The following is a 27,333-nucleotide window of genomic DNA, read 5'->3' on the forward strand; positions in this document are numbered from 1 at the left end:
AGAATTGGGGAAGCACATGGAGAGGTAAACCAACTGTAATAGGAAACACCAAAAAGAGTTTTGGAAGGTGTATAGCCCCTCCCTATTTGCCTACTCTGGATTTTCTTGCATTTTCCCAGGGTCATCTGAAGGACTGTGGAGGCTCCGAGCACAGTGCTTGCCTGTGTCATTGTGCACACCGTCTGATGTCATCCCTTCAGACCTCATACCCAGGCTTCAGGGCTTAAATTAGCATTGCAATTGCATCTGAACCCTCTGCAACCAGCCTCTGTTGCAGGTAATACAGTAGATACATTTGGCAATTCTTCCTCTCCTCATGTAACCACAAAGTGTGGATTCTTTGCAGCTAAAGATGTCCCAGTGTCCTCAGGAGTCTAGCCTGGGTATAAAGATTTAGCAAATTTTCCCTACAAGATAGAGGATAGTTGGAAACTGTCTCACACATTGAGATTTCCTGTAAACATCTACAAAGTTCTTCCAGTTTATAATCAGCTCTGAAGCAGCGTCTCCAAAACAGCTCTCTGAAAACACTTGGTTTTCTAGGTTTCCTCTTACTACTGTAATAATAATACCTAGCTCTAAACCCATGTACATCTCTGCTGTCCACTACTACTTTACCTAGGTGGATGGACTACTCCAAATCATAGTCAAGAATCCGAGAGCCTGAAATTGGGAGAGCCCAGTGGTATTCAGTGACTTAACATGAGGTGGTGATTGCTCGTTGATACAAATGGGGTCTTAGTACCTAAAACCAGTGTCAGTCTCTGGTGTCAATGGGAGTTTAGCTATGATCTCCAAGGGGGGATCAAATTTACCTTTTGCTGCGATGAACTAATGGCTTAAAAACCACTTCTGTAAAGGAATCTTATCTGTCTTGCTAAGAAAGCAAATACAATTTCCTAAAAATTTTGAAGATGCTACATGCCAGGAAATGTAAGATGCTACGGGAGCTGTTCCAAGGATTACTGCAAACAGCTTTCTCCTGTCATAGGCTCTAGAACGCAAGGACCTTCCGTCTTGTCACTGTGTATTGCATAACTCAAAATTGCAAATATTTGCAAAATTACAAAATAATTGTGAAAAGCTCATTCTACCCTATTCCCTTCTTCTATGGGAGCCCTGGTGTTGCTTCTAGACAGTTAATTGGCCTCTTGCTCAGACCACATATCTCTTATGACAGGCTCCTTAAGGGCCAAATCTAAGTGGAAGCCAAAAGAAATATGTCTTACTAAATGACACAAGAGTGACTTTTTGCACCTGATTCTGAGCTTGTTTTAACTGATTTTGTAGTGATACAACTCTGGTGGCTTTAACCACATCATTCCAGATTTGTACTGATGCAAGCAGAGAGACCCAGTGCCTTTGACATTGCTGAAAAAACAAATGTCTAAAAATGCAGAAGTGACCTATGCAGTATTTTAACAATTACAGTCACATCTGGCCTCTGAAAGATTTCTCAGTGGTTTGTCTGCCTCGTTGTTAGCAGAGCCAAATCACTACGCCACTTTAGGCAAGAGAGGATCATTCATGATCTATTACACCTCATTGCTGCTAACAGAGTCCAACAAGCAGCTGATACAAAACCCCCCAGTCAAAACAGAAAAAACTTCTACAGCCTCAACTAAGCTTTGTACCAGGCCTTCAGGGCTGGATTGCTCGTGTTCCTGGCACAGGTATGGCAGGAACTGCAAAATGTGCCGGGAGGTCTGAGAAGGGCAGGGAAGGTGGGAGCAAGCAGTACCATCCCAGGGGATGCCCTCTTCTGTACCTCTGCCAGAGCTTGTTTATAGCCAGTCTTGTTCTTCATCACTCCTCACCATCAAATACCCTGGTAAGCCTTGGTGAAGAGGGGGACACAAGCTTAAACATTCAGCCTGCAATGAGTATTACTAACACTTCTGAAGCTTGAGCTGCTCAAATGCAGCATCCTGGGTTGGATCCATATAGCAAATACTCAAATGATGCACCCATTCTTTTCTTTTTTGGCAGCTCTTTATGTAATGTATAAGGTGTGCTTCTGCAGCACCTCGCAAAAATGGGGCTCTGTCTTCTGAAATACTCTTGCATTGAGGCCTGGATTTTGCTTCTAATGTAGATTTGCCTGCAAAAACTGTGCTCTGCAACAACCTCTAGCCACCAGGAACAATTTGATCCACCATATGAGAAAACGTGGGCTCACCAGTGAACAAGCTCTGACTCCCTTAGTCATCGCTGCTGGGCTCAGTAGAGCTGGAATATGCTGCAACATCCTCCTCGGATACACAGTGCCATTGCCAAGCAAAATCCCACTGAAATCAGTGTCGTAATGTAAGTGCGAAAGACTAGATGGTGACTGACGTTGTTGTGGAGACACAAAAAGGCAGCTATATGGTAGCACAAGGAAGCTTGATGCCGTGCACTGATAACAGCATGACAGATAAGCTAATGGGATGACAGTCTGCTTTCACTTCCAGAACATACCCCACAGCTTGCTTTGTGAGCAGATCTTTCCCCATCTCTGTTCTCCTTTCTCCCTCCCCCACCAAGTTTGCACTTGCGTTCATCCTATTCTTGTTTTAAGAAAGCGCCCTGACTGGAGTCTCTTTCTGTCGTGAGGAGAGAGTGCAATTTAGCTGATCTGTAACCGTCTGTTTCCATTCATTCCTGAGGTTTTCCAGCTGCCCACAAAAACAATGCACTGATACACTCTGTGCAGACTTGAACCAAGTCCAGTGCAAAGGGTTAGGTGGGGCCTGGAGGTTGGGGGAGCTGCTCTGTCCTGGAAGACAGAGCGGAGATCAGCATGACACGGTCAAAAGGTTGATGGCCGAGGAGCAGCCTGCTGATTCCCTCAGCCCACACATGGCCCACGTGCCAGACTTCAGGGTCAAGCATCCAGCTCCTTGCCGGTCAAATGTCAGGACTACCAAACCCAGCGTCTGAGCACCAGAAGGGAAAGCAAAGGAGGCCTGATTCTACTTGGAGTTTTACGGGTGTAATGGTGTAATGTTTAGATTTTTTTTTTAATCTCTCTCATTTTATCTTTCTTCTTTTTCATGGAGAGGCATAAAGTGAGTAATAAAAAATGCTAACAGCGCAACTTCTTGATTTATACCTCCAGCAGATCTCAGGCAGAACTCCCTGTTGAGTTTGAGGGAACAGTTTGATTAAAAATTGATGCTGCAATATGGTCTGTCTCAGCAACAACACCCTCAAGTGAAATTCATCTAGGATATAAACCGTGACATTTAAAATGCCTTTTGGGTGAAACTTAACCAAAAGAAAAAATTGGTGTGAGTAGCTCTGGGGAATAAAGGCAATTGCTGTGCCACTTTATGGAATATTATGTGTGAATCACTGAAGCTATTAAGTCTTCTGCTGACTCTTTCCTGGCCTCGAGAGGTTAACTTCTTTCCAGAGCCATTCACCGGGGTGGGAAGTAAGAAGCAAATGAGTGTGCCTACTGAGTCGTGTCTCGTCCAGGTATGCGGATGGCCAAGATTTCGCGTTGTTTGCCTGAGAGATCCAATGGGGAGACTAATGAAGGGGTTCAAAAGAAGAATATTATTTCTGCCGGAAGTGGTCTTTTAACCAGGCCTTTGCTTATTTGTTGGGGGAGATTACTCACAGGATCACCTGGCAAAAAAGACTGGAAGTTATGAAAGAAAGGGCTTCCTGCCAACTATTTAAGAAAAAGAGAGAGAGAAATGGAGAAGAAACAGGAGAAAGAGCAGTGAGTTGGCTGCAGGGAAAGGGACATTTTGTGATTCAGAGGAGAAGCCAAGAACCAAGACTGTAAAAGGGAGGGAGAGGACCCTGGGCTCCTTAGAAGGCTCAGTGCTATATTCTGGTGGTATTCAAGTATGAATTGAAAGCTGAGAAAAAGAAGAAAGGTGAAAGCATCTATACTTTTTTTGCAAAGCTCTTACAGTAGCTCTGCATACACCCGCAAAGAGGAGGCTGTAGGAAAGGGTGCTCATAAAGCACTGAAGTGACTTGGGGCTCAGCACTGCTTCTGGAGGCCTAGGGCACCTAGTCTTCCCCATCCCACTTCCAAAAAGGGGCAAAGAAAGCCCATGCTCTGAAACTGAGATGGGGAGGCTTAGCCTAGTTGATCACAAGCTGCTGATTGTTCACTGTGCCCAAAGATATGCTTTGGATACTGATGAAAGGGATGGTGCCTCTGAGGTATCCCCATAACTCTCAGCTCAAACTGGTGTCATGCCAGCAGCAGGGACCTTCTGGGGCCATGGCAGGGTGAGCAGTCAGAGCATTTGGACATGAACATACCAAAAAGGAAAGCTGTAGCAAGGCAGCAGAGATCACCCACCCAAAGATGCGAGAACAGTGAAAATACACAGACCCAGAGGACTTCCCTGCAGCTTTGCCACTTTGACAAAACATCTGCTTGTCTGGGGGACAAAACTCCCTCCCTTATGCTAAGTAGATAAAGTTCCCCCGAAAGCAATAGGAGCTGCTGCATCTGTTCATACCATGGTCAGGCTTTAGCCCCAGGAGAACGAGGCCTTAGCTAAACCAGACTGAGCTGCCTGCTTTATCTTAAACTCTCCTGTGAATTGCTTTTCTTGTTACACCTCTTTACAGAAGTGCCAAACCCCAAACATGCAGGAAAGCCATCCAAACTTCAGAAGAATTATGACAGTGGCTCAAACATCATGGGGTTTTGGAAAGGTTATTAATTTAGTAACGAAAGTAAATATGCAAGTCAAACTCTCTGACAGCGTGTGTGTGATGATAATCATGCTGATTAAGTGTTCAAGCCTCAGGATATGCTGAGAACGGCACTAGGACCTTGAAAAAAACCACTCCACGCTCTTGGAAGACAGCTGCAGGCTCTTCCTGTTCTGCTGTGTAAGTGATCCATCTCTCTCACAGATCTGTTCCTTTTGGATGCATTTGCTCAAAATATGCATTACTTATGGTCATACAGATAAATACAAAGGAGACTAGCCCTTGTGCTGTTAACCCTTCAGTCCCTGTTAGGCCTAGCTAGCAATGAGGAAGCAAAACAGTCAGAGCCCAGTTTTACATACTACTGATTTTGATGGAACCAAGCCAATTATATTAGCTAAGGATAGTGGCCTTAGGAAATATACTTTTCCTCTCGCCCCTCTAAATTTGGCTATGGTTTCCATTAGCATTTGCTAATGGCAAAGGTGCTCCTTCTCCTGATTTCCATGTTGGTGAAGGGAAGGAGATGCTAATCAGAGCAATGGCTTTGATTCATTTCCAGCCTATAATTTGATATGCCATTTACATCAAACCAGCACTCTACACAGTGTAACTGGCTGTCTGGTGTTGAAGGCATTGAGATGAAATCCCAGGGGGTTACAACGGCGCAGACATGGCATGAGGAAAGAATCAGGACAGAGGAGATGCTATTTACCTTGGTTGCCTGCTTTGGGACCTTTCTCCCCTCTTTTCAAGCCTGAATTCCACAGCTAAACCACTGAAATGATAAAAACAATAGCTACTTTTCAGTGGCACTACTGAAATACATAGTCCTGGAGCTCTTGCATGGGAATGGAAATGTGAAGACTGATTTTTTTTTTAACCAGTCAGGAAAATGTACACATTGTGGGCCAGCTACTTAGCTACAGTAAACAAGTGCATCCAAACATGCTGAACAAACTTAACTGAGCTGCGTGGCTTACTTGATAAGCCAGTTTTGCACAAAAATCCTAAGCCAGCTCCTGTCCCTCTGGGACAGGCTGCAGTGGCCAGCGCACAGCTCCAGGACTGTCCTTGTTCACATTAATTGGCACTGACTGACTTCAACATTGGGAAATCATACTTTGCAACCGGGAAATCAGAGCTTCCCTGTCATTGCTGCACCCAGCAAAAGTCAAGAGCAGCAAAGGGCTGAGACCAAAATCTCCTGAGACACTTTTGGGCCTTTTCCACGCAAGCTGAAGTGCTCTGCTTTTTCTTTTCAAGGGTCGATTTGTTCTTAAATGGAAAGATCACTGATTTGAATGTTTTTATTATTATTATTATCATTCTATCTCGCTAAAAAGCGTTGGGGAAAGAACACCTCCTGTAAAAAATCGGTGCCAGCTTGGAGAGTCTGGCAACCTAGCTGTCATGCCTTCTCCTTGAGCTTCCATCACCTCGACAGAAAGTTTGTGCTGAAGATTCAAATGCCAATTTAAAACAGAAAGAAAAAGAAAATAATACCCCAAGAACTGGAACAAGGGAAACTTTGTCTGGTACTTCTTTCCAGCCAAAGAACTCTTTAACAGCATACTATTAGACAAATCCCAGGCCTGGGGGTTTGTTACAGAGGTTTTGGATTCTGACCAGATTTTCCTTTTTTTTTTTTTTTGTCTCCAAACCTGTATTGTCTGAATGCAGCTGAAAAAAAAAGAATCATTCAGTGCAGTCAGAAGCTTTTCCAGTGTCAAGAAAGTCCCTATTTGCAATGGGATGTGCAATTTCTTATTGTCAAGGGAGCCGAGTGTTAGGTATTGTTTATTAATAAATTATAGAAAAAGAAGCCTGAAACCTTTGCAATACAGATTGTTACCTCTAGAGTTAGACCTGAACCGGAATGATAAATTTCAAAAGTCGAAATGGTTTTTGCCTTCTTTTTTTTTCTCTCTCTCTTTCTCTTTTTAATCGGTTGATGATAAATGAATCTGGCCTCAGCCTCCAGTGAAAAAAAAAAAGAGGCTGTATTAATTTCAGAAAAATAATTTCAAAGGGCAAGTCAATAATAGCAGGATACACACAAAATAAAACCTTTGGAATCCTGTTATTATTATTATTATTATTCTAGGTTCAGATGACTCAAATGTTATTATTTTCTTCTTGCGTTACCAGCCAAGAAAACCAATGACAAGCACATAAAGCTCTGCAAATCTCAGCAGTTTTGGTTCCCACTAACATTGCTGGAGCAGCTGTTGCACTCGCATAGTTTAACAGGTCAGCTCTGCATGTGGACTGGGCCACACTGTGTGTTGTCTTCTTGAAAATTTTAGCATGATTTAAGAGCAGGGTTCATGTACAGCCTACGCTGCAAAAATGGATTAGGCTTATAGTGGTGAGGCATGTTACCCTGTAAGAAACTGGTTCAGTTATGTGCTAGTATCTTATAGCATATATAAGTGCACATAGCACTGGCTCATGTACAGAAAATAAATTGTTTTTGGAGGCAGCTAGCTTTGTTATGGTGTGCAGGGAGGAGTCCTGTTCCACAGACACACTTTTGCAGAGCTCTCCTTAAGCTATTGGTTTGCACCAAAGCAAAAAAACGCAAGGGAAAAGCCAGCTGAAACCAGAATCTTGCCCATCTATGGGTCAGGATCATTCACCCACCTTCGCACCACCATGATCATGGGGCAGCAAGAGCAAAGCTTAACAGCACCTCCCCCAAAACATGAATAGACCTGTGCTGACCTGGAGCAGGCTGTCTTGCCTGGCGTGGTGCCTTGCCAGGAGGGTTGCACTGCTCTCTTATCCCATCACGGACTATGAGCAACACTGGTGACCACTGAGAATAACTCACATGAGAAAATATCTATCCTGATTTATATCAGGCTAAACAAACCAAGTAGTGGGTCCAAAAACTGCTACAGTGAGTTAAATAAAATAATAATAGCAGTAATTGCTGAAAACAGCAGAGACAGATGATGCACAATCCCAGCCCTTGCAGGAGCATGCAAAACTATTCTTCTGATTACGAGGAAACATTCAGTGTATTTTGGACTGTGGGAATGCAGGTGTGAACCTACACAAAGTGCAGGCTTACCATGATCCACTAGAGATTGTAGTATTTAAAGAAGGAATTTACATTAACAATTTCAATATGATTTTATGTCTGGTTCACACGCAGTTTGAATACAATGGTACATTCCTCCCCATGTTAACAGGCTTAAACCAGGACAGCTTGACTTGATTACAAACTGACTTACGTTAAACCATGCCTAGATGATCAGCCATTCGTGGAATACACGGTGTACCAACTAGCCAGACCTTTTAATTTACTCTTCACTCTTTCTGTTGCTCTGTGGAAAATTAACACACCTTTTATTTTGGTCCTGTTCCATTTTCTTCCATGCAGGTTGGTTTGATTTCCTTCACTGCCACCAGAATATATCGGAACAGCTCAAAATATGTGATACACTTCCTGTGTTGCTCGAATGGTTACTTTTGGAACAAGAGGACATGGAGCAACAGAGCCTACCTAAGTCCCACTCAGTGGAGGTGGATTTAAATTTTGTCTCCAATAACACAGAGGATTGAAAATTAAAAACAAAAACAAATTGCCATTTGCAATGCTGAGGATGCTGACGACATCAGGCAGGTATCATGATGCAAGGACTTCTTAGCTAAATCAGGTTTACTCCAGGACAAGAGTCTGAGCCTATGGAAACTGAAAAAAATCTCAAAGGCAAACCTATTTTGACACAAATCAAGTTTCATTTAACCTTGTAACAGGGAAGAGAAATCTAAAACAAGCCAGAGGAAGCATGGGAGCTGTTGATCCTCCCAGAATGCCAGCATGTCTCCCCTCTACATTTTTACCATGACTTTAACAGCAACCATGACTTTCCTCCTGGCCCTAGAGGTTAGGGATGTCCTTTGAAGCTGTTAACTGCCTTTCTGTAATCACAGGGGTCCCTGTTGAGCAAGACTTTCTACTCAAAAAACTGCTAGTACAGCTCTAGCACACACCGAGGAGTGAATTCATTTCTGCCAGACCTGGGTAGGTGTTTCTGGAGAAGGAGGGAAGACAGCACAGGAGGGTGCGAGCACTGGGCAGCATCTTTTGTAAGATAACTCCTGAATTCCCTGGGAAAGGGGGGTGGTTGCACAGTTCATTAGCCTGTGTAGGCAGTTAGTAGAGCTTGATCTGAGCTTTGACAACACTGAACATCCCAACAGTGGACTAGCAGGCAGTGTCCTCCTTACCTTTGCTATGTATATGTGTACTGGGTAATATTGCAATGAAAAACTACTGTAGTTGCTCAAATGTCTTCCAAGGATTCTTTCAGAAGAAATATTTCATCAAATTCCCATATTATCCAGCTACAGAGAAAGGACATTTATGTATACAGGCGTTCTGGCAGGAGATATTTGCTTTGGGGCCAGATGTAATTCAGAGTTATTCCGAACATTGCTCTGCAGCAGCCTGGCCAAGCCCAGTAATGTCGATTATTAGGGCTTCCCTGGCTTTCCAGTTGGAGCTGATTTCGTTTAGTTCTCTCTCTCATAATTAATAACTTGTTCCTTTTATTCATTTTGAATCTTTGTTTTATCATCTCTAGCATTTTGTAGACTAGTTTCCAATTTAGTTAATCCATTGCTTGCCTCCTCAGTGCACGTAGCAGAACTCATCCAGGCATACAGTTTAATGACGTACACAGCTCAAATCTCCACTGCACAGCTCATATTCACCTCGCATCAAGCTGGCATTTTTGTCATTTACGTTTTATATGCAGAAAACTCGCAGCTGAGACTACAGCAATGTCAATAATCTTTAAAAAAATAAATAAATAACCACTAGCATACATACGGGAGCTGTGCGTTCTGTCCTTTAAACAAGTGCAGATTTAGCAGGAGGGGGAGGGAGAAGGGAGAGAACTGGAGCCACATCCCCCCGCTGCCAACGCAACGCACGCTCCTGCAGCATCAGCGTTTGGATCAAGCCCATGTACACCCTATTTAGGTCTCAACAAACCTAGAAAAAAATAGATGGACTTCAATTCCCTGCTCACAGTTTTTAGGAATATTAGACTTCTGTATACGGAGGAGTTTTCAGAGTGTGCACGTGAGATTAGCTCTTTGCATTGTGAGTATGTTGATAAATGGAATATCACATGTTAATAAACGATGGTTATTTGGTCTCCAGACATATTACGGACATGCATAAAATGTGCTATAGATGGCTAAACACTAGCTGGTTACAAACAGCGCTGCACCCAGCAGCATAGATTAACCAGGAAATGCGTTTTTTTGTGCTTTTAACTCCTAGCACACTGCAGGGTTTAGTCTGCAACTTGGGCTCATATATACCTCCACAGTTTAAATAATGAATATTAATCTGCTAGAAAATATAAACAAATCCCAAGTTCGAAGCGTATAGATGAAGTGTGCTTGCACGCAGCATCTGTGTGTTTGGGCCAGCCTGTGCATCTGTGTGTACGTGCGCAGCCGCACATACACCGTTAAGGAAGCGGGGGGCTATCCGCGCTTCTGCCCCGCGCAGGGGGGGTTTGAACCACCGAACTCTGAGCTCATACAGCAGGATATTCTGCAGTGTCACGGGTCTGCAAAGCCCAAGGGGGACAGATACCTGCACCGGCTGTGTGCCCCACACATCAACAAACAGAGGTGTGGGAAATTTCTGGTCTTGCTCTGTCTATTGTTCTCGGGGGCATCGGTTTGCTTGCTTGTGGTTTTTCTTTTCTTTTCTTCCACCCTCAGAATACGTGAAGCAGCAGGGATTCCAGTTGCAGTTTATTTTAAAGCCTTTGCTGCTTTATCCCCTGTACTGCACCGCGACATTGAATGTGCTACGAATGAATGACAATCCGCCTTTAAAACTGGTCACAATTCCACGTCTGTCTTTGGGACCACAGTTGGATTTTTTTTTAACAGATTAGTGGCAAGAAGGTCACAACGGAGCAGTGCATATGACTGAATATTAACTTTTAATAGAGTGCATTGAGCTCAGGAGCCGATTAGAAGCAAAAGCAAGAGCCGATTCATGAAGCAAGAGCAATGCTAATCCTGGAAGGACTCCTGAAATCTTTCATAAGCTGCATTTAATTAAAAGAAAATGAAATACGCAAGAGTTGATGCATGAGTTGTACGTTTGTGCATCCCACTCAATGAATGAATCATTTCCCTGTCTTCTTTTCTGACACAGAAATACCTTGCAATCCATTAAAGATGCTTGGATTTTTTTTAAGGCTCCAATGGCCCACGTGTCACTATAAGGAACAGAGGAAATAGCCGTTGCAATATAGAGCTGTTCCGGCATAACCACAGCACTTCTGCAATGATTTGAATAGGGGAAGACATCCAGATTGTAGGGTGTTTACAAGAGGGCATAATCACTTATATCACTGGTGAGGCCAGCATCACCCAGGCTGTTAAATTCATAATGTAGGGTTTTTTTCTAGTTCCTTACCCCCATACCCCTATAACACATACACGTCATATGTGCGTTTGGGGCCAACCTTAGTCAATGCAACTACCTGTGGTACCACTGTGTCATGGGAGCATCACGTGTCCTGCACCCATGGGCACAGGCCCAGCTGTGCCCCGCTACTGTTGCTGGTAAAGCGGCTTTGACTGGCAAGAGGAAATGCAATTCAAAGAAGCGTCAGTTGATTCAGGTTTCAAATAGCAAACTTGGAAAGTTGCAGATGCCAAAAGATTTATTACTCTGGGCACCCAAGAAGCAGCAAAATTGTTTTTATTTCATTTTTCTAAGGCGCCAGTGGGGAAGGCAGACAGGGAGTGGATCTCAGCAGCAGCCTACCTTAGACCTCCTTCACCAAAGGCAGCCAGGCCTGGCGCCAGGCCGGGATGCAGGCACAGCAGCAGCCACCCCGCTGTCCCACGCACGCACCCGGTTCGGGTGCAGAGCGCAGCCCCCTGCTCCTGCCTGGCCTTGCTCCCAAGGGAAGGACCCCTGCCTGCTCTTCTCCGTTGCAAACTCACGCAGCAGAGCAGCCCTGACGGCACACGCGCCTCCCGCTTTGAGATACTGGGGGGGCCTGTCAGCCTCGCTCACGTCCCTTCGAAGGGCCGGGGAAAGCGGTTAGATCAGCAGACTTTCCAGCGGATTAACACGAAGCCTGGCAGGGAAGAAGCTCGGGCTCAGCACTGCAGGCACCGCGCCAGTACCTGTCAAAGACCATCAAATGGCCAAGCCTGAACAGCTCTAGAAGAACAGAGTGAAAAGAGTAAATATCAGACAGACGTAGATAAGAGATCCTTCATAAGATAGCCGGGAATCCTCTTAGCTAACGCTGACCACGGCTTTCGATTTAACGGAAGGAAGGCTTCTTGACTTTTGGGTGCTGAGGGCAACTGGAAACTCAGAAGCTGTAGTAGCTGGTCAGTAATCCAGCAGGCCCTGCCGGCGTCTCGGCACCATCCCGGCACGCCGCGATGCGCAGACGACGAGGGAGAGCTGCCAAGCAGCAAATGGGGGTCGGATACGTTGAAACGACTGGAGATGGGAATGGGCTGGGAGCGCCCCTTTGCTGCCCGAGGGACAGAAAGAGGGGAAGAGCGCGGTGCCGAATACGACAACGCTGTGGCTGTTTTCCTCCCGGCCGCCCCCACAAAATGTCAGTGGATTTTGGCAGAGAAAGGCTTACAGATCTGGGAGCAAAGAGGAGATTGCTCCAGCTTTGTGCCTGCGGGGAATTTTTTCAGTATATTTTGTCAAGATGTGCCCAATCTAGGGTCAAACTCAGTCAAGATGAAGCCGCACAATGATTTCTATCACGTTTGCATCAGCACCAGCCCGTCACGCTCAGACAGCCCCCGCGAGCGGGTCGAACGCTGACACGAGACTCGCGTGTGTCCTCACACGGCAGGAGCAGGCACCCACTCCTCCGAGTGCTGTGCGCTCGCAACGCGCGTGCGGTAGCGTGACCCCGCTCCAGGCACTGAGAGGCAGCGCACACACGTGCCAGAGCAGAACCACAGCAAGGGGGCACGGGGAGGTGTCCTGGGGCTGCTTGTCCCCGCCACTTCTGGTGTCCTGCTGGGAGGAGGTCTGTCACGTCACCCCTCCGTCCTCCTTACAAATTACTGCATGATAAAAAAGTAGAATCACAGTGTGCAAATCAAGCTAACAAAGGTTGCAAGTCCCCTTGGAGTCAGGCAAGTGAGGGGGAAAAAAATACTTAGAGCCCAAAGATGGTGTTTAAGAATTTATTCCAGATGTCAGCAGCAAGCGGGAAGGGAGGAGAGCCCCCGGCTTGCAGCAGGGCACCACCGGTGCGACGAACGCCCCGCTAGAAGTAGTTGATGACTCTTCTGAGGGACTGGATGTTTGGCCTCTGCGCCTGCCACTCGTGGCAGCTGCTGAACTCTCCCCGCTCCACCATGTACGTACGGCCTCGGTAGTTGGGCTTCTCGTACAGCACCCACCTGAACACAAAGGAGGCTTCAGTGACTCAGGCAGCCCTCCACGACCAGGGACTCCCCCACGACCAGGGACCCCCCCCTTCATGCTGCTGTAGGAACAGTCCATTTACGGCAAGAGTGGAGCGAGTCGTGATCGCGCTGAGCAGGTTACCCAGCTGCGGCTTCACCGTGTAAAACAAACACACGCAGAGTGCTCGACGGTGCAAATGAAGGACACAAGTCCTCTTAGCTCCCTTGGTAAATCCATTCTGGACTGTAAGGAGAAATATCCTTGCTGCAACAGCTGAAATCCATTTTACCTCCTTCCGATAATGGGAATTTTAGTCCTCTATAGCCATATTTAATAATTTCTCTCTTTGCTAGTAATTCTCAATTGCCTCGCTTTGATGTTTTCCAACAGAGATCAGGTTTTGGCTCTGTTTTCTTCACTTAATCTCTACCTCCAGAGTTAACTACCACTTTCCCTTGGAGTATAGTCAAATAGCTGCATCAGTCAACACCCTTGTTGACTTTGGCATGCCTGACTTCTTTAGCTAGCTTGACCAGTTTCTTTAACATATCCTTCTCCATTTGAAGGTCTCCAAGGCAGCAGCAATTCTGGTGGCCAAGAGGGACAAACTTTGCTGCTCTTTCCTCCCTTCGTTCCTCCAGTTTGCACCATTCTGTGATCTTAATGTGGCCACAACTTTCATCTCTTTCCTTTATTTAAATCTCCCATGCCAGTTAACCAAATTATGCCGTTGCTCTGATAGTGTTACACCCCAGTTTCCACCCCATCACTGCTGAAATTCTCATCTCTACCTTGTTCTTCTCTTTCCAAGATCACAGGTAAATTTAAAAGGACCCCTGCTGTTTGTCCCACCTGTTGGCTCAGCAAAGACAGTGGAACACAAGTGAAATCTTCAAAATCATTTCATTTCAGTAGTCTATCAGCTATGACATCTTGGTTGGGACCTAACGTATGTGGAATTCCCAAGGAGAAACCCAGGTAAGTACTGGACAGGGCAAAGACTGCTTAGCCTTAGAAGTGAAACAATAACGGACAAACTCATCTGAGACTGACCCAGGGCAAAAAGCTGCAGCCCTAGGAGAGAAGTTGTAAATCAAGCCATCCATGGGCATTATAAAGAAAATGCAAAGTGTTAGGGCATTTAATTGAGCTGCTCTACAGATTCCTGGATGTACTTAGATCTATCCTCTGTTCCTGAGAGGACACCGGGTTGGGCTGTGGTGGGCCCTTCTCCCATCTGCCTTGTGCAGCACCAATACAGCTGGCACGCTGGGTGCACAGCCGTATAGTATCCCACTCCATCATGCTGCCTGTGCTTCCACAACCCCTTTCTACAATCAAGCAGCATCACTGAAGTGTGCTTGGCCAAGACATTTGAATCCTTAGCCTTGGCCTTAGCCAAACAAACAAGTTCACTCTTTGGCACTTTTTGCAATCAATTTATACTCTGACCAGAATTACAAAGTTTCCTCAGACTTTCCTTTGAAACTCATTTTCCAGCGCATGAAGGCTGCCCAGTGCTCATGTGGGCGTAATGGCAGGTTGCCCTGCAGAAATGTCCTTCCTCGCATATCCTGCTATGACTGTCAGAGGGGGTGGTAAGCTCTTCAGTTTAATTAAGAACAAGTTACAAAATTATCCTGCTTCTTTAGAATCCACCTAGCCTTGTTCATAAGGCACTCATGACTTTCTTCTTCTGCCTCCATCCCTCTCTATATTTTTGCATAACCACGGGCCTCTCTGCTCCATCAGCTCACCATCTGTCCCTCAAGCACTCCTGAAAAGAGCTGTTGCCTATTTTCTGCACCTGCCATTCACTCCCGTCTGCTCAGGATACCCAGCATTAGTGACAGTACTACATGGTGGTAGTCCAGGCATGTTCGTCTTACGGACACAGGACGTTAGTGGCCCAACAGGACAGGGGAGTTCTTCCAGCTCTGCTCTGCTCTAGGGCATCTTTCGACAGCTCATGGACCCAGGGGAACAGTGCTTGGGGGTAGAGCAGCCCATCATAGCCGTGTCCTTCTCAGGACCTCTGTGTTTCTCTCGAGGCGCTTGACTCATGACCATGTTGCTGCATGGTGGGAACCAGACAGGCCTCTGGGGTAAATGGAAGGAGATTACACAAACTGGTCTGGTGATAAGAGCCCACTGGTTTGTCCCTCTGCTTAGGAGAAGGCTGCAAAAAAAGGAAAAACAGAATAGCAGAAAGGATTGAAGCATATTGGCAGCACATGGTGATGAGTGAAGACTTATATGGCTTATTTAGCTGCTCCTTTATTTCTTAAAATTTACATTCTCTGAGACCATCAGCAACAGAGGAAATCAAGATAGTCAGGAGCCCAGAAAAAAGACAATCCAGTCCTCAAGCCAGCATGGTTCCGCTGATTCAGGCACATAGCAAACAACCCTCAAAAATCTCTTTGCTGTCTTTCATTAACACATAAACCCAGAGGACACTGGAATAAAACTTGCATGAAACCAGCCCAGGCCCTATAAGCCAAAACTAGCTGCTCACACTGAAAAACTAGCAAAGACTCCCACTGAAATAAATCCCACTCTCCGTTCTGTAGCTGCTCCATAAAGAGGGTGTTTTTGTCACAAGGGGAAGAGACAGAAAGAAGTGCAGAGGAGATGGGGAACAGAGGAACGCACGCAGGCCAGCTTGGGTGTGAACGGACTCCTTTCCTCTGAAAGTGCTTCCCTAACAAAATTCAGCCCATCTTTGCAGAAGGATGCTGGGCCTAATTCATTACCAGTATGAACATTCAACTACGCTGAAGTCAATGGGACGTTTACAGCAGATTCCATAGCTTGGATTTTCATGCTAGAAAGGACTGTTGTATCACCCGTTTTATCCACACGTATACCACAGACCTGAGAATTTCAAGTGTCATGAAGAAACCAATAATCTTCACGGGGCTACACCATCTCTACCGGAAAAGCATCCTGTCTTGCTCAAAAACCAGCCGATGGGCTGGATCTACGAGAGAATCTCAAAGCAGGTTACCACTTAAGCAGGGCAGTGCTACAGGTTCCATTTTAGCCAAACAATGTGATTTCATAGTTGTTCAAATACACCAAATCGCCACAAAAGAACTCTTTGATGGGTGCCATGGCCAGCAGGTGCCAGTGGTGACGAAGCAGCGACGTCTGACTCCCCACTCTGAAATTTCCTAGCCTGACTGCAAGATCTCTACCGAACGCTAATACACTCAAATACTTCAGCAGAACAAATGTTTGATTTGGTTCCCTCAAGTCATGCTGCTGTAGTTTAGAAAATCTTTTTATTGGGTATTCTCTCCCAGACTGTAAAAAAATAATTGGCTTTATAAAGTTATTATTTCTAAACCATCTTTTGTGAGTGACTGAGCCTTCAAAGAGGAGAAGCAGCACATGTTCTCTCATAAAGCCAGATTATATCATTTACGATACCAGAGCAGACACTGCTGGTGGGAATGGGGATGCCAACAGCAAAGCTCCTTTCCCCACAAACTGCAACAGCTTTGAAGTAGGCAGCAACATCTCAGAAACTGCGAGGAAATAGCTCTCATTTCCAGCGCTGTCTTAACAGCTCAGTCATCACCACTTGTATGTATGGGGGAGCGCTCCCGATCCCCGAACGCGCAGCGGGGAGGGTGCCGGACACCCTCAGCCCCGAGGCGCGCAGTGGAGGTGGCAGACGTTTCTCTCCGGGAACATGTCTCCAGCCGGTCCGGCATCACTTCCCACAGACCCAGCCACTGCTGGTAGTGTGGGCAGCAGCTGTTTAGTGGCACGTGACATCATATAGAGATTTTGGAGAGGAAGGGAATATTTCTGTGTCCAACGGACATCATGTAGGGGGAATTAGGGGAGCAATTGGGAAAAATCACAGATGGGGATAACAGAACCCCTCGGTCTCCATGGGAGCAGCTTGGCCTAAAGGACAGGGAAAGAGCATCTGATTAGGGTCTGTTTCCTCCCCTGGGTTTATCAGGCACATCTCACCTTTGTGCTTTTTAAAAATTTGGAATAAGGTGATTTTTCCCACCTCCAGGGAGTGGTTGGAGATACATGGATCTGCAGAAAATTGCACAGCGTTATACAAGCTAGCAACGATCTCAGACTGACGCAGGGTGAGACTTGGGCACTGCTAGAAGTGGGCAGGACAGGAGCAAAGCGGGTCAGCCTGCTTCACATCTGCTTTTAGCGCTCACCAAATAAAACTGACACAATTTCAATGCCGGCTCTCTGCCAGCAAGTGCCTGGGGAGATGCTGGAAACAGTCCGTGGCTGACGCTCCTCTCCTCTCCCGTGATCCCTGCCTCCTCCGCTCCCCAAACGGTTGAGGACAGGTCTGGGAGGACATGTCCTCTGAGGTGGCCTGGGCTTACACAGCCGTGGGACACGTCCCATCCTGTGTTTCTTGCAAAGAGAGAGAAGTGCTGCCGCAGGGCTGGGGGAGAGGGCCGCGTGCCCCCGTGCCAGCTGCCCGCCGGAGCAGGGGATATAAACGCCCCACCCCATGCTGAGCTCTTCTCCTCGCAAGGTGCATCTTGCAGAAAAACATCGATTCCTCCATTCAGCCGGGGAAAACAAGACCAGGCTGAGGGCTGGGGTTAACCCGTTACCTCCTCCCACCTCTCAGGCCCTCTCAATGCCCTCGTGCCTCCGCTGGGTCGGCTCTTCCCATCCCTCTCCCTGCCTAGTCTCACCTCCGCGGCAGTACCTCCGCCAGCGGGACCCTCCACACCAAACTGCAGGTTAATGACATTTACAGACCCTACACCGTGACTGTCTTTTCAGGGTCCAAATGTAACTACGCCACAGTCCCAGTATTTTTCTTGCTTTCTCAAAGCTACTTCAAGCCTTTGAGAAGTCATTTAATGACAGCATAAGCAGGCAAACAGTCTAGACTCATGTACGAGGGAAAGCAAGCTTTGCGGCCCTTATGGACTTGGCAGGGGGCGGGGGAGAAAAATCAATTCGAAAAGTTTAAGTGCTTGAAAGTTTCTGGATAACATCCCAATTTCTCAAGTTCCAGTCTCTACTACAGGGACACGTAGTAAATAATTGGTCTAAAACTCTTGTCAAAGTACTCACAGAGTCTCTCTTGGCTTTATGTTGCTGGTCCTCCTCCAGTATCCAAACGCCTTCCACATCACTGCATCCAAACATCACTAACGGGGTCCCCGGTGGACGCCCGCGAGCCGGCCGTCGCTTCCTTCTGGAGCTAGTCGCTCTGCTCGCTAGCTTAGGTTTTAATGAAGTAGCACTGCCTGAGCCTAAAGCCTATTTTTTTTGGAAGTGGAGAGCTTTTTGGTTGAATTAGAAGGGATCCTTCATGCGGCTTGCTGTCAGGATGTTACGGTCTCAAAACGCTGCAGACTTTTCCTAGTCTGGAGAAAAACCACTGTGGGCAGAAAGTGCCCAGTATCATAAATCGGGTGCTCCTGAGATGCACCACCTCCAGCCCCCTCGAGACTGGCAGAGAAGCGTCGCAGCGCTCGCAGGGCACCTACGCTCTCGCTCCTCTCCCTCCTCTTTTCCCCCTTTCCCTCACTGCTCTCCCAGCCTGGACCCATCCCCACGCCTGTGGGGAGGTGGCCCCGTTTCCAGGACAGCTCGTTTTGAGCAAAGGTCCTCTCCCAAGAGGAACTGGCTTTGCCATGCAAACACCGTGACTGCCAGAGGCTGGAGAGACGCTGCCAACTTCATCCGTGCTGGCCATCAGCTGTAGCCTCTCCACACTAATCTGGGCCAGATTTGGGGAACAAAGAGCTCCACATCTCCATGGAGAGTTTTGACTTTTGAGCTACTCCTCATATGACCCCATGGGGGTTGGAGATCCCTGATTTGGGACCTGCTGCGCCAGAGACTCGCGTATGCAACTATTTTGATCAGGAGTTATCAAACACTGATGGTCCCTCACCAAACTCAGGATCAGGAATCCAAACAGCCGCTTGCTCCGCTGAATCCACTACTGCTGAACTGGAAGCTGCCACTGTCTCTCTGAGACATAGTTTAATTTTGAGGTGAGATGCTGCTGCCTAATTCTAACTGTCAGGAGAGGGGAGGATGTTTCTAGTGTCGCAGCAAGCCTTGGAGATGCCACTTAAAAAGCAAAAGTCATGGGCTGCGCGGCTCCGAGCTGCCCGCCTTCCCCAACAGGCAGGGATGGTTCCCCAGGCCCAGCCGGGAGCCTCTGGGGAGATTTTGAGGAGGTGTCTGGAAACATGCATGGAAAATTTAAAAAAAAGAAACGAAGAAAGAAGGAAAAAGGAAAAGAGAAGAGTGCTTTTAGGTGCCTCATTTCACACACCTAAACAAGGTGTCTCAGAGCTCTTGTAGTTCGTGCTGAGCTGTCACCCTCTGGAAATTGTGCCCCTCTGAAGTAGCTCTTGTTTGGCACTCAGCATCTGAGGCACCAAAAAACATCTTTCAAAACCATATGCTTAATTAGCATTTTTAGGCTTGCTCCAAGTCCCCACTGACATCGACAGGATTTCCCATGACATCCGTTTCTTCGCGTCTCCTTGGACGGGCGATAAGGAGGGCGCGCGGGGAAGGGAGCCCGCGCTGCAACCGCGTTCCTGCACGGAGGCGGCTACTTACGCGCCGTCGCCGTACACTTTGATGGCGTTGACGTAGTTCTGGTCCCAGCCTCGTCCTTGCAGGAAGGAGCAATCTTCGGTGAGCTCCAGGCTGCGACCGCTGAAACGGTTCCCCTCAAAGATTTCGATTCTGTAATGCTCTCCGTGCTGGGGACAAAGGGATTTGAGGAAACCAAAAAAATGCATCAAATTATTTCCCCAGCTTTTGCAAGACAAAGGAGAAGATGCAAGGGTATTTTATAATGGAAATGCGAAAACCAGCCCGACAGTAACGGTGCCAACGCACGGAGCACACGCAACGTCTTGCCGCCTCCCAGCGAACCACACCACCGGACGAAACAGGCACCCAGAAAGCGCTCATCTCTGCAAACGTCCACACCTTTCCGCGGCTGCTTTTCACATGCAAACGGGCTGCTCACGGGACGCGTCGCGCGCTCGGTCACACAATCCCCCTCTCTTCTCTGTAACGTGTCCCCCCCCCTCCCCGCCAGAGGACAAACGTCCTTTGCAAAAACACGCTTCACAAAACACCTCCGATGCCTCCCCTGCTCTTGCCCCACTCACGCAACCCCGAAGCCAAAATGCCCCACGGAGAGCGCTGGCTCCTTGCATGAGTGAAAGTCGAGAAAATACAGACACAGTGGAAAAAAAAAAATCCAAAATCTGCAAAAATATTAGAATATTTCCCTGAACTAATTGACACGGCCTCCAGTTCCGCTCATATCTGCGGTTGCCTACACGCACTGCTGTGCTTTTCTTTATGGGAAAAAAATAGAGAAGAAGCAGCGTTCCCAGAGCCGCGGCCACGCAAGCCCTTGGGGTGACGCGGGGTGAATTCCTCCGGCTGCTCCGGCGGGACAGAGCTCGCGGCAAGGATCTTTTGAGGCAGAATTCAAAGAGCACCTAAGGGGGTTTCAGCTGAGCCGCGTGCAGGCGCCCGGAGGGTGCCCACACCGGCGACGTGGGAAGCACGTGGGGAGAACCAAAGCAGATGAATTTTTCCTTGCTGCTTTTTGATTTTCCCAGTTAAACCCTCCTCCGAGCAGTGTTCATCGAAAGCTTCATTAGCCTGTTAAGAGGAAGGCACCCGGTCCGGGGCAAAATTTTAGTCCTAGATTACTCAGTTTTGGCAATAGCAGGGATTTCAGGTAAGATTTGCGGGAGGTGCTGCAGCCGCCCCACGGGTCGGGGCATCCTGATGGATCTGGGGAGCGTGCGGGGAGGCCGGGCTGCCGCCGCTGAGGTTTGCTTCGGACGGAGAGCCTCCACCTTAATTCCCCCGGCAGCGTTTCCTAGCAGCTCCCGTGAGAAACGCAAGGCGCGCGACGCCTCGGCCGGAAACCCGCGACTCCGCTCTGCGGCCCGCGGAGACCTTCCCACCGGGCCCCGGGCGGCGAAAGGGCTCGGGACAGCCGACCGCCGTCACTCACCATCCCGACGGGGCGGCAGGAGCCCAGGTGGTCGCTGTGGCCGTTCCAGCGGCGGAAGTCGGGGTAGTCCCCGTGCTCCAGCACGTACTGCCGCCCGCGGAAGCCGGCGTGGTCGAAGCAGAGCCAGGCGCCGCTCCGGACGCAGATGGAGTTGACCCGGCTGGGGAAGCCGCGCGCCTGGAAGCTCTCGCAGGCCCCGCAGACCTCCAGCTTTCTGCCGCTGAAGCATTTGCCCTCGTAGAAAGCGATCTGGAGCGAGGAAGGAGAACGGCCCCCCAGGTGAGGCGGGACACTCATTTCGAGCAAGCCGATGAACCGGGGGTTGCAAGAGCAACACGCGCCCAACCCTGCTATCTTTTCTGGCAACGGTACTTGTCTTTCTGAGAACCGCAGTGCATCCCGCGTTTACCATGCTCCTCACAGCCCTGAGGAAGCCTCACTTGAAACCAGTGCTGATTAACCACGTTTAACCAGGACAGTCCACGCGCAAAACACGGCTCCTTTTGCTGCATCCTCCCCTCGCCTCCCCGCTTCCAGCCCCATCACCTCCGCACCACCCGACACGGAGCTGCTCTAACCTGCTCCTCCAACCTAGCAAAAGCTCCGGCCCCGTGCCAAAAGCTAAGCCGTTGGGTTTTTACTTACTTTTCCTGAATATTGAGACATTTGCTGCTGGCTGCGCTCCAAAACCAAAAGCCAAACCCGGACTGCGATCTGCAGCGACGGCGACACCCCGCTATATACCGGCGTGGGAGCCGGGCTGGGAGCGCGAGGGCTTTCCGACAATGCGGCAGGAGCAGGGGGCTTTGAGCGGCCGTGCTGCGCAGGCAGAATTTCGGGTCGTGGGGCCTGCTGAGTCGGGGGTTTTGATTTAGGGCAGGCGATTTAACAAAAGATTTGCTTGGCAGCGCTTTGGGCGATGAGCGGTGCACATTTGCTGCTCCTTTTGAAGGACTTCTTTTTCTTTCCTTTTTTTAAGAAAATAAAATAAAAGGACAACAAGAAAACAAGAAACAGGCCGCGGCACAAGGTGTGGCTCTTTTCTGATTTCTCTGCGTTTGCTTTGCTCCCCTTTGCTAGAAGACCGCTGGTTTTCCCCAGCTGACTCCCCCCTGTTGAAGCGTGGCAGCCGAAAGCAAAGCCCTGGGAAGGCTCCGTAACGATAGCGCGTTGCGCCCCGTCCATCCGTCCGTCCGGGACACGGCTTCTTGTCCAACCTTCGCACTTGTTTAAGTGGCACCTCCGAAAGCCAAGGACTGAGGTGCCAAGGTTGGGCTTGAAACCTCAACGGGGTTATTCATTATTGCCATTTCTATGAATGCTCCGATCCTGCGGCGCTGAAGCACCGACACACACATAACTCAGGAGTAGAGGGATTTTTGAGCTATGCTGGCCATAAAGTAGTATTTCCCGTTTAGTTTTGCTGCCGTAGGCCTTCACAGGCTGCCATCTGAAACGCCAGCTCGCGGAAACGTTGCTTTGTACTACTCTTCCCCATATCGTAAAAGCATCCAGAGGCTTTAACTGCCTTGCTCTTGGGTCAAATAGCAAGGGAAAGCCCCGGGCCACGAACCCCACCGGTTCGCACCAACAAGCCACTCTGGGAAGGGGTAAAGGCAATTGTTGGCAGCTGGCTGAGCCCCTCACCGTGGCCCCGGGGCGGCCAGACCACGCTCTCCCCAGGCGCCAGGGCAGCGCGGACCTGCCAGGCGCAACACGCATCAGACACGTTACACCCTTGCCGTGCTTAGGGGAGGTGGTTTTAATTCAGTTCCACTATTGCAGAGGGCTGGAAGAGCCTCGCGCCCTGCTCCCGCTTCATTTTAAGATTAAAGAGCGCCCGCGAAGAAAGGAAGTAATTACTGAAGATTAAACACGCACCACCCTTTCGATGAAGATGCAGAAGTTAGCAACCGCGTGTGCAGGCGCACGTAGGCTGAGGCGGAAGACACTGCTTTTACCTGGATTCGCTGGAGGAGGGAGGTGGCGGGTGGAAAAAGAAATGCGGATGGGTACAGCCTCGGACTGGCCCGGGAAAACCTGCCTCGCCATCACGGAAAAGACGCCGGAAACGCAAGTTACACGCAAACCTTCTCATGGGAAGCAGGAAATCCTGAAGAAAAACCTAATCTAATAAAAGAAAAATCATCGAAACGCTAGTGTTATCTTCTAGATGCTAATTCAGTCACCGGATGGTGCAAGAAAAGTAATAACATATTGAAATTCGCCTTTGGAGGAGCAACGCGATGGCAACCAGTGTCCTTTGGTCAACAGCAGGTCGCGTGCACGTGGGCAGGACGGGGCCGATCCACGGTGGCTCCCACGCTGCAGCCCTGGGCGCCCAGGGACTTTCGCAGGTGGCACCATGATGGGCAAAGTCACCTCGTGCTCCGGAGGGGCAGGAGAAGACGCGTCCCTCTTGCAGGTTGGGCAGCATCGAGGTGACACCACCGCTGGCGGTTGGGCCCAGCGCCGTGCGTGGGGTCTCTCCATATTTGGCATCAGAAGCGCTGCGTGGGGAGAGGAGAAGCGTAACGCTCAACCCAAAGTCACCTTAAAACATCAAGGGAGCCGAATGTTCCTGCAGCACAAGGAGGTTTCTGCAGCTGTGGAACCGCTAAAGCCTGTTTCCTGCGGCTCTGGGCCGCGACGGGATTTTTCCTGCCTCTCACACGGTGCCAGCTTTAATCACGTCCGCAGGAACTTGACGTTCCTGAGACTGCTGCCCAGCCGGTTCGAAAGCTATTCAAGGAGAGACAGAAAGCAGGTGCAACAACATTATTCTTATTTCTTTGAGAACCTGTGCTGAAGATGCACAGCAGTGCTAGAGTTGCCGTTGGGAAAAGCTGTAAAGAAAGGGAAAAAGAACATGGAAGAGCTGCAAATCCCAGATCTCAGAGGAAACCCCTTAATTCCTTCCAAAGGATGCAAAGGTTGCCAATGCAAGAGGGCAAACCAGCGGTCTGAGCTGCACTGAGCTGGTTTCGGAGCGGCGTAGGGTGCTCGGACCTCGTCCTTCCCAATGACCACCAGGGACAAGAGGCTGCTGGCTCGCGTGCCCCTGCCCTCGAAGCCGAGGGAGCAGCTCTGCAAAAAAAGTCTCAACTTTCACTTAGCCAAGCTTAGCCTTTGGAACGTTTTGAGATCTTCCTCTGTTGTGTTTAGAAAACCCTTAACGTTCAAAGTCAAAACAAAACCTCCCATTTGACCAAAATGGTATTTTTCTTTCTGAGCATGCTCAGATTGCGAAAGCTGTGAAACCGTTTCATTTCAGGGCAATTCAATTGAGGTAGTTCTGGTTTTTCAGAAGAGCAACCAGCGTCTTTTGTGGGGTGAAAGGAGTAGTTAACATCTGTAAGACGGCCACGATTCTTGTTTCAGGTCCTCGGTGTTGGTTTTTTTTAAGTGGTTGGGGTTTTTTTATGCTGGTAACATTCAGCCTCACCTGTTTATTATCTTAATGTAGTGGAAAAATGCCGCACTGGCGAGTGCAGGGAGATGCCGGAGGTCTGACAGGTTGTGAGCAAGGTTATGTCAGCATATATACATCCAGTCCTCAAAACGCAGCCGTGAGACACCGCGGCATATTTCTAGAGCGCATGACGTAGGATTTACGCCGGGCGACTCCTCTCTGCAGCTCCGCAGCCGCCGGCAGCCACCCCTGGCCTGCAGCCCCACGTTGCAGCAGACAGCGGAGATCTGCAGCGTTGGGTGGTGCCAGCAGCAGGATACCGCCGAAATACCGGAGTCACGGTAGGAGGAAGCCAGACTTGCTCCTTCTCTGACACAGAGATTTCCTCAAGAGAGCGGCACGTGGCTCCTGCAGGTCAATCTTCAGGAATGACCTTGCTAACACAAACAGGAACGTTTCCTAGCGCCACGTTATGCTCTCTCTGCTCAGAGGCACCTAATAGCGTCAGCACAACTACATGCAAATAATAATTAAGTGAGCAATAGCCAAGGAGTTAACATTGCCCTCACTCAAAGGGCCACGCTCCAGCTTCTAGCAGAGCCTTTACGATTCACAAAAGGACAGGCACAAAGAGCATCCACATCCCAGTGCTTCTGAAAGGCCATCTAGCTTGAAAAAAGGGATTTTTTCACTCACCTTAGTGAGAAACACTTCTAGCTGACGAGATGTGGAACAACCCCTAGCACTCACTTTATAAAGGTTACTGCAGTCCCTTTCCTTCCTACAATTCTCAGCATCTGTTTACTGAATAATAAGCATCTGTAGAATAATGAGCATCAATAATAATAAGCTTCAATAAGCATGTGCTTACTGAAAACAGGAGATGGGATTCCCTTTTAGATCATCCTGTTGCAGCAATGACATCTCAGGCATTACTAGAAAGAGAAAATACATATTAAAAAACATGCTTTCGGAAGTGTTTAAGATCACATGGGTGTATCCTACCAGCCCCAGGCCTAGCAACTCCTTCCAGCAATTTACACTCACCTGGAACGATTTGTGATGCAGGCGGCTAGTGAGTTTTTTCGGCTCACTGCTGAAGGAAACTAGAGCATCTTGTGGGCTACTTGAGAGCATGAGACACCTCAGAGGGAGGAACTACATGACTCAAAGTTGAGTTTCTATTTTAAAACCACATTACTTGATTAAAACCTAGCCCACTTCTTCCCAGCTGCCAAAGCGTTCATTTCTGCGGATGAGTAACCCATTCCCAACAAGCGAACCTCCATGTCCTGCCTCCCGGAGCTGCTGGGAAGGGTGGGGATAGCAAACACAAAACATCTCTGCACACCATTCAAACACAGAAGAGAGAGGCAGCACGACCCCCTCACCGGCAGCACATTGCCTGCTCCTTGCTGGGAAATGAGGATCGGCTGCCAGGGAATATTTTTATGACCACGCTGCGCACATGACTTCACAAGTTACACAACTGGGCACTGTCTTCATTGCAGAAGTACAAAGCCAAAGCAGCTGCTGGTGGTCACTTGGAGCACATCTCCACGACAGGTGGCTATACTGTACCACGTCCACCGCACGCACTGTGCTATGCAACACTTTGCAGTGCCCCACGTGGAAAATGGACTTGGAAAGACCTCCAAATGCTTTATGAAACCCTGTAACAGATCTGTGGTGCACATCTGGCCAGGTTCCTGCTAGGAGAAATAGCCCCTCACTGTGGAATCAGTAGCTGCCAGAAGTCCTGGTCCTAGCCCCTCCTTCAGCTAGCTCTGCTCCCAGAAGCGCCCGGGAGGAAGAGTTTCATAGCAGGATCTCCAGGCTTGCCAAGGATGGAAGAGAGAGGGAAGGAGAGAGGAGCTCCCCAGCAAATTTTGCCTAAAGAGGCAGAATTGAAAAACCGACAGAAAAGACAGCAAGCGGGATCCTAGTCTCAAGCCTTGTAGTGGAAGCCAGCACACTTGGTTTCTGAAAGTGCAGGTTGGACACCTCTCTCTTCTATAAAATGGGTGATGCTGGTAAAACCGAGAAGAGCTGATGCTGACTTGTTAGGCTGATTTCATTCATTCCTGATTTAAAGCAAGGCACCCTGAGTTTGAGGCCAGGCACACATCATACCTGACTTTCTACAGGTAGGGAAATTCTTGTGCTAGATGAGCACTAGCCCTCTGAAGAGGTCCTGAGAGTCAGTTCCAACAAGGGAAACAAAGACAACATGACAGTGGAAAGGAAGGGAAAGGGTTGAGTATTCTCCTGCTCCTTCCACTTCCCTTTAAGCATCTGTCTCCCATGTCCCTCAAAATGCTAGCTTAGATAGTGTGCTCTTCCAGCTGTCTCTTCCAACGTGAAGCTTTCCTCTGGTAAAGAGGCAGCAGGAAAAATCTCATCTTCTAAGCAAAGTAATAAGGCAAGAATGGTCAGTCTGTCACAAGAGAAAGAGAGAAAGAGAGAAAAAGATCTAAGTGGAAGCACAGCTCTTCAGAGGAGGAGCCGGTAGAATTTTTCAGTAAAGTTTCAGAACTGTTTCAAGCTAGTTAACGAGTTTCATTAGTAATATCAGAATAAAAAGACCCCCCCCCCAAAAAAAACCCACAACCCTGCAAGACACTATGAATCAAGATCAGCTCCACCAGAGGAGTCAGAAAACAGAATGGGGCATTTCTGTGCTCTGAAGAACTAGTTTCCTCCTCTGCCCAACCAGTGAGACTTAGTCAAGTATTTATGAGCAGCATGAGAGAGGCAGATATTGAAAAA

The 27,333-nt window shown here is 48.4% G+C and overlaps 1 protein-coding gene across 2 annotated transcripts; it reads right to left on the reverse strand.

The window, feature by feature from the left end:
• Window positions 1-12,904: 12,904 nt before the first annotated feature.
• Window positions 12,905-22,831, reverse strand: CRYGN (crystallin gamma N). Of its 2 annotated transcripts, XM_026095978.2 has the most exons (4): window positions 21,798-22,831; window positions 21,153-21,401; window positions 19,724-19,869; window positions 12,905-13,119 (listed from the first exon to the last, which is right to left on the reverse strand). In XM_026095978.2, exons 1-4 carry the CDS (start codon window positions 21,816-21,818, stop codon window positions 12,984-12,986), a joined length of 552 nt encoding a protein of 183 aa, XP_025951763.1. In that variant the 5' UTR covers window positions 21,819-22,831; the 3' UTR covers window positions 12,905-12,983. The 2 variants fall into 2 exon arrangements, with proteins under 2 accessions (XP_025951763.1, XP_064361789.1); XM_064505719.1 differs by lacking the exon at window positions 21,798-22,831 and having other exon boundaries at window positions 21,153-21,620.
• Window positions 22,832-27,333: the final 4,502 nt, after the last annotated feature.

This window comes from Dromaius novaehollandiae, chromosome 2, assembly GCF_036370855.1.
Source record: "Dromaius novaehollandiae isolate bDroNov1 chromosome 2, bDroNov1.hap1, whole genome shotgun sequence".
Taxonomy (NCBI): domain Eukaryota; kingdom Metazoa; phylum Chordata; class Aves; order Casuariiformes; family Dromaiidae; genus Dromaius; species Dromaius novaehollandiae.

Excerpts from the sequence above, each read along its gene's own strand:
- CRYGN (XM_064505719.1), bottom strand. The coding sequence starts at position 21,449 with ATGAGTGTCCCGCCTCACCTGGGGGGCCGTTCTCCTTCCTCGCTCCAG. Across the intron at positions 19,870-21,152 it reads CCTGCCGCCCCGTCGGGATG|CACGGAGAGCATTACAGAAT; the intron begins GTGAGTGACGGC and ends CTTTGTCCCCAG. Across the intron at positions 13,120-19,723 it reads AAAGTGTACGGCGACGGCGC|GTGGGTGCTGTACGAGAAGC; the intron begins GTAAGTAGCCGC and ends CTTTGTGTTCAG.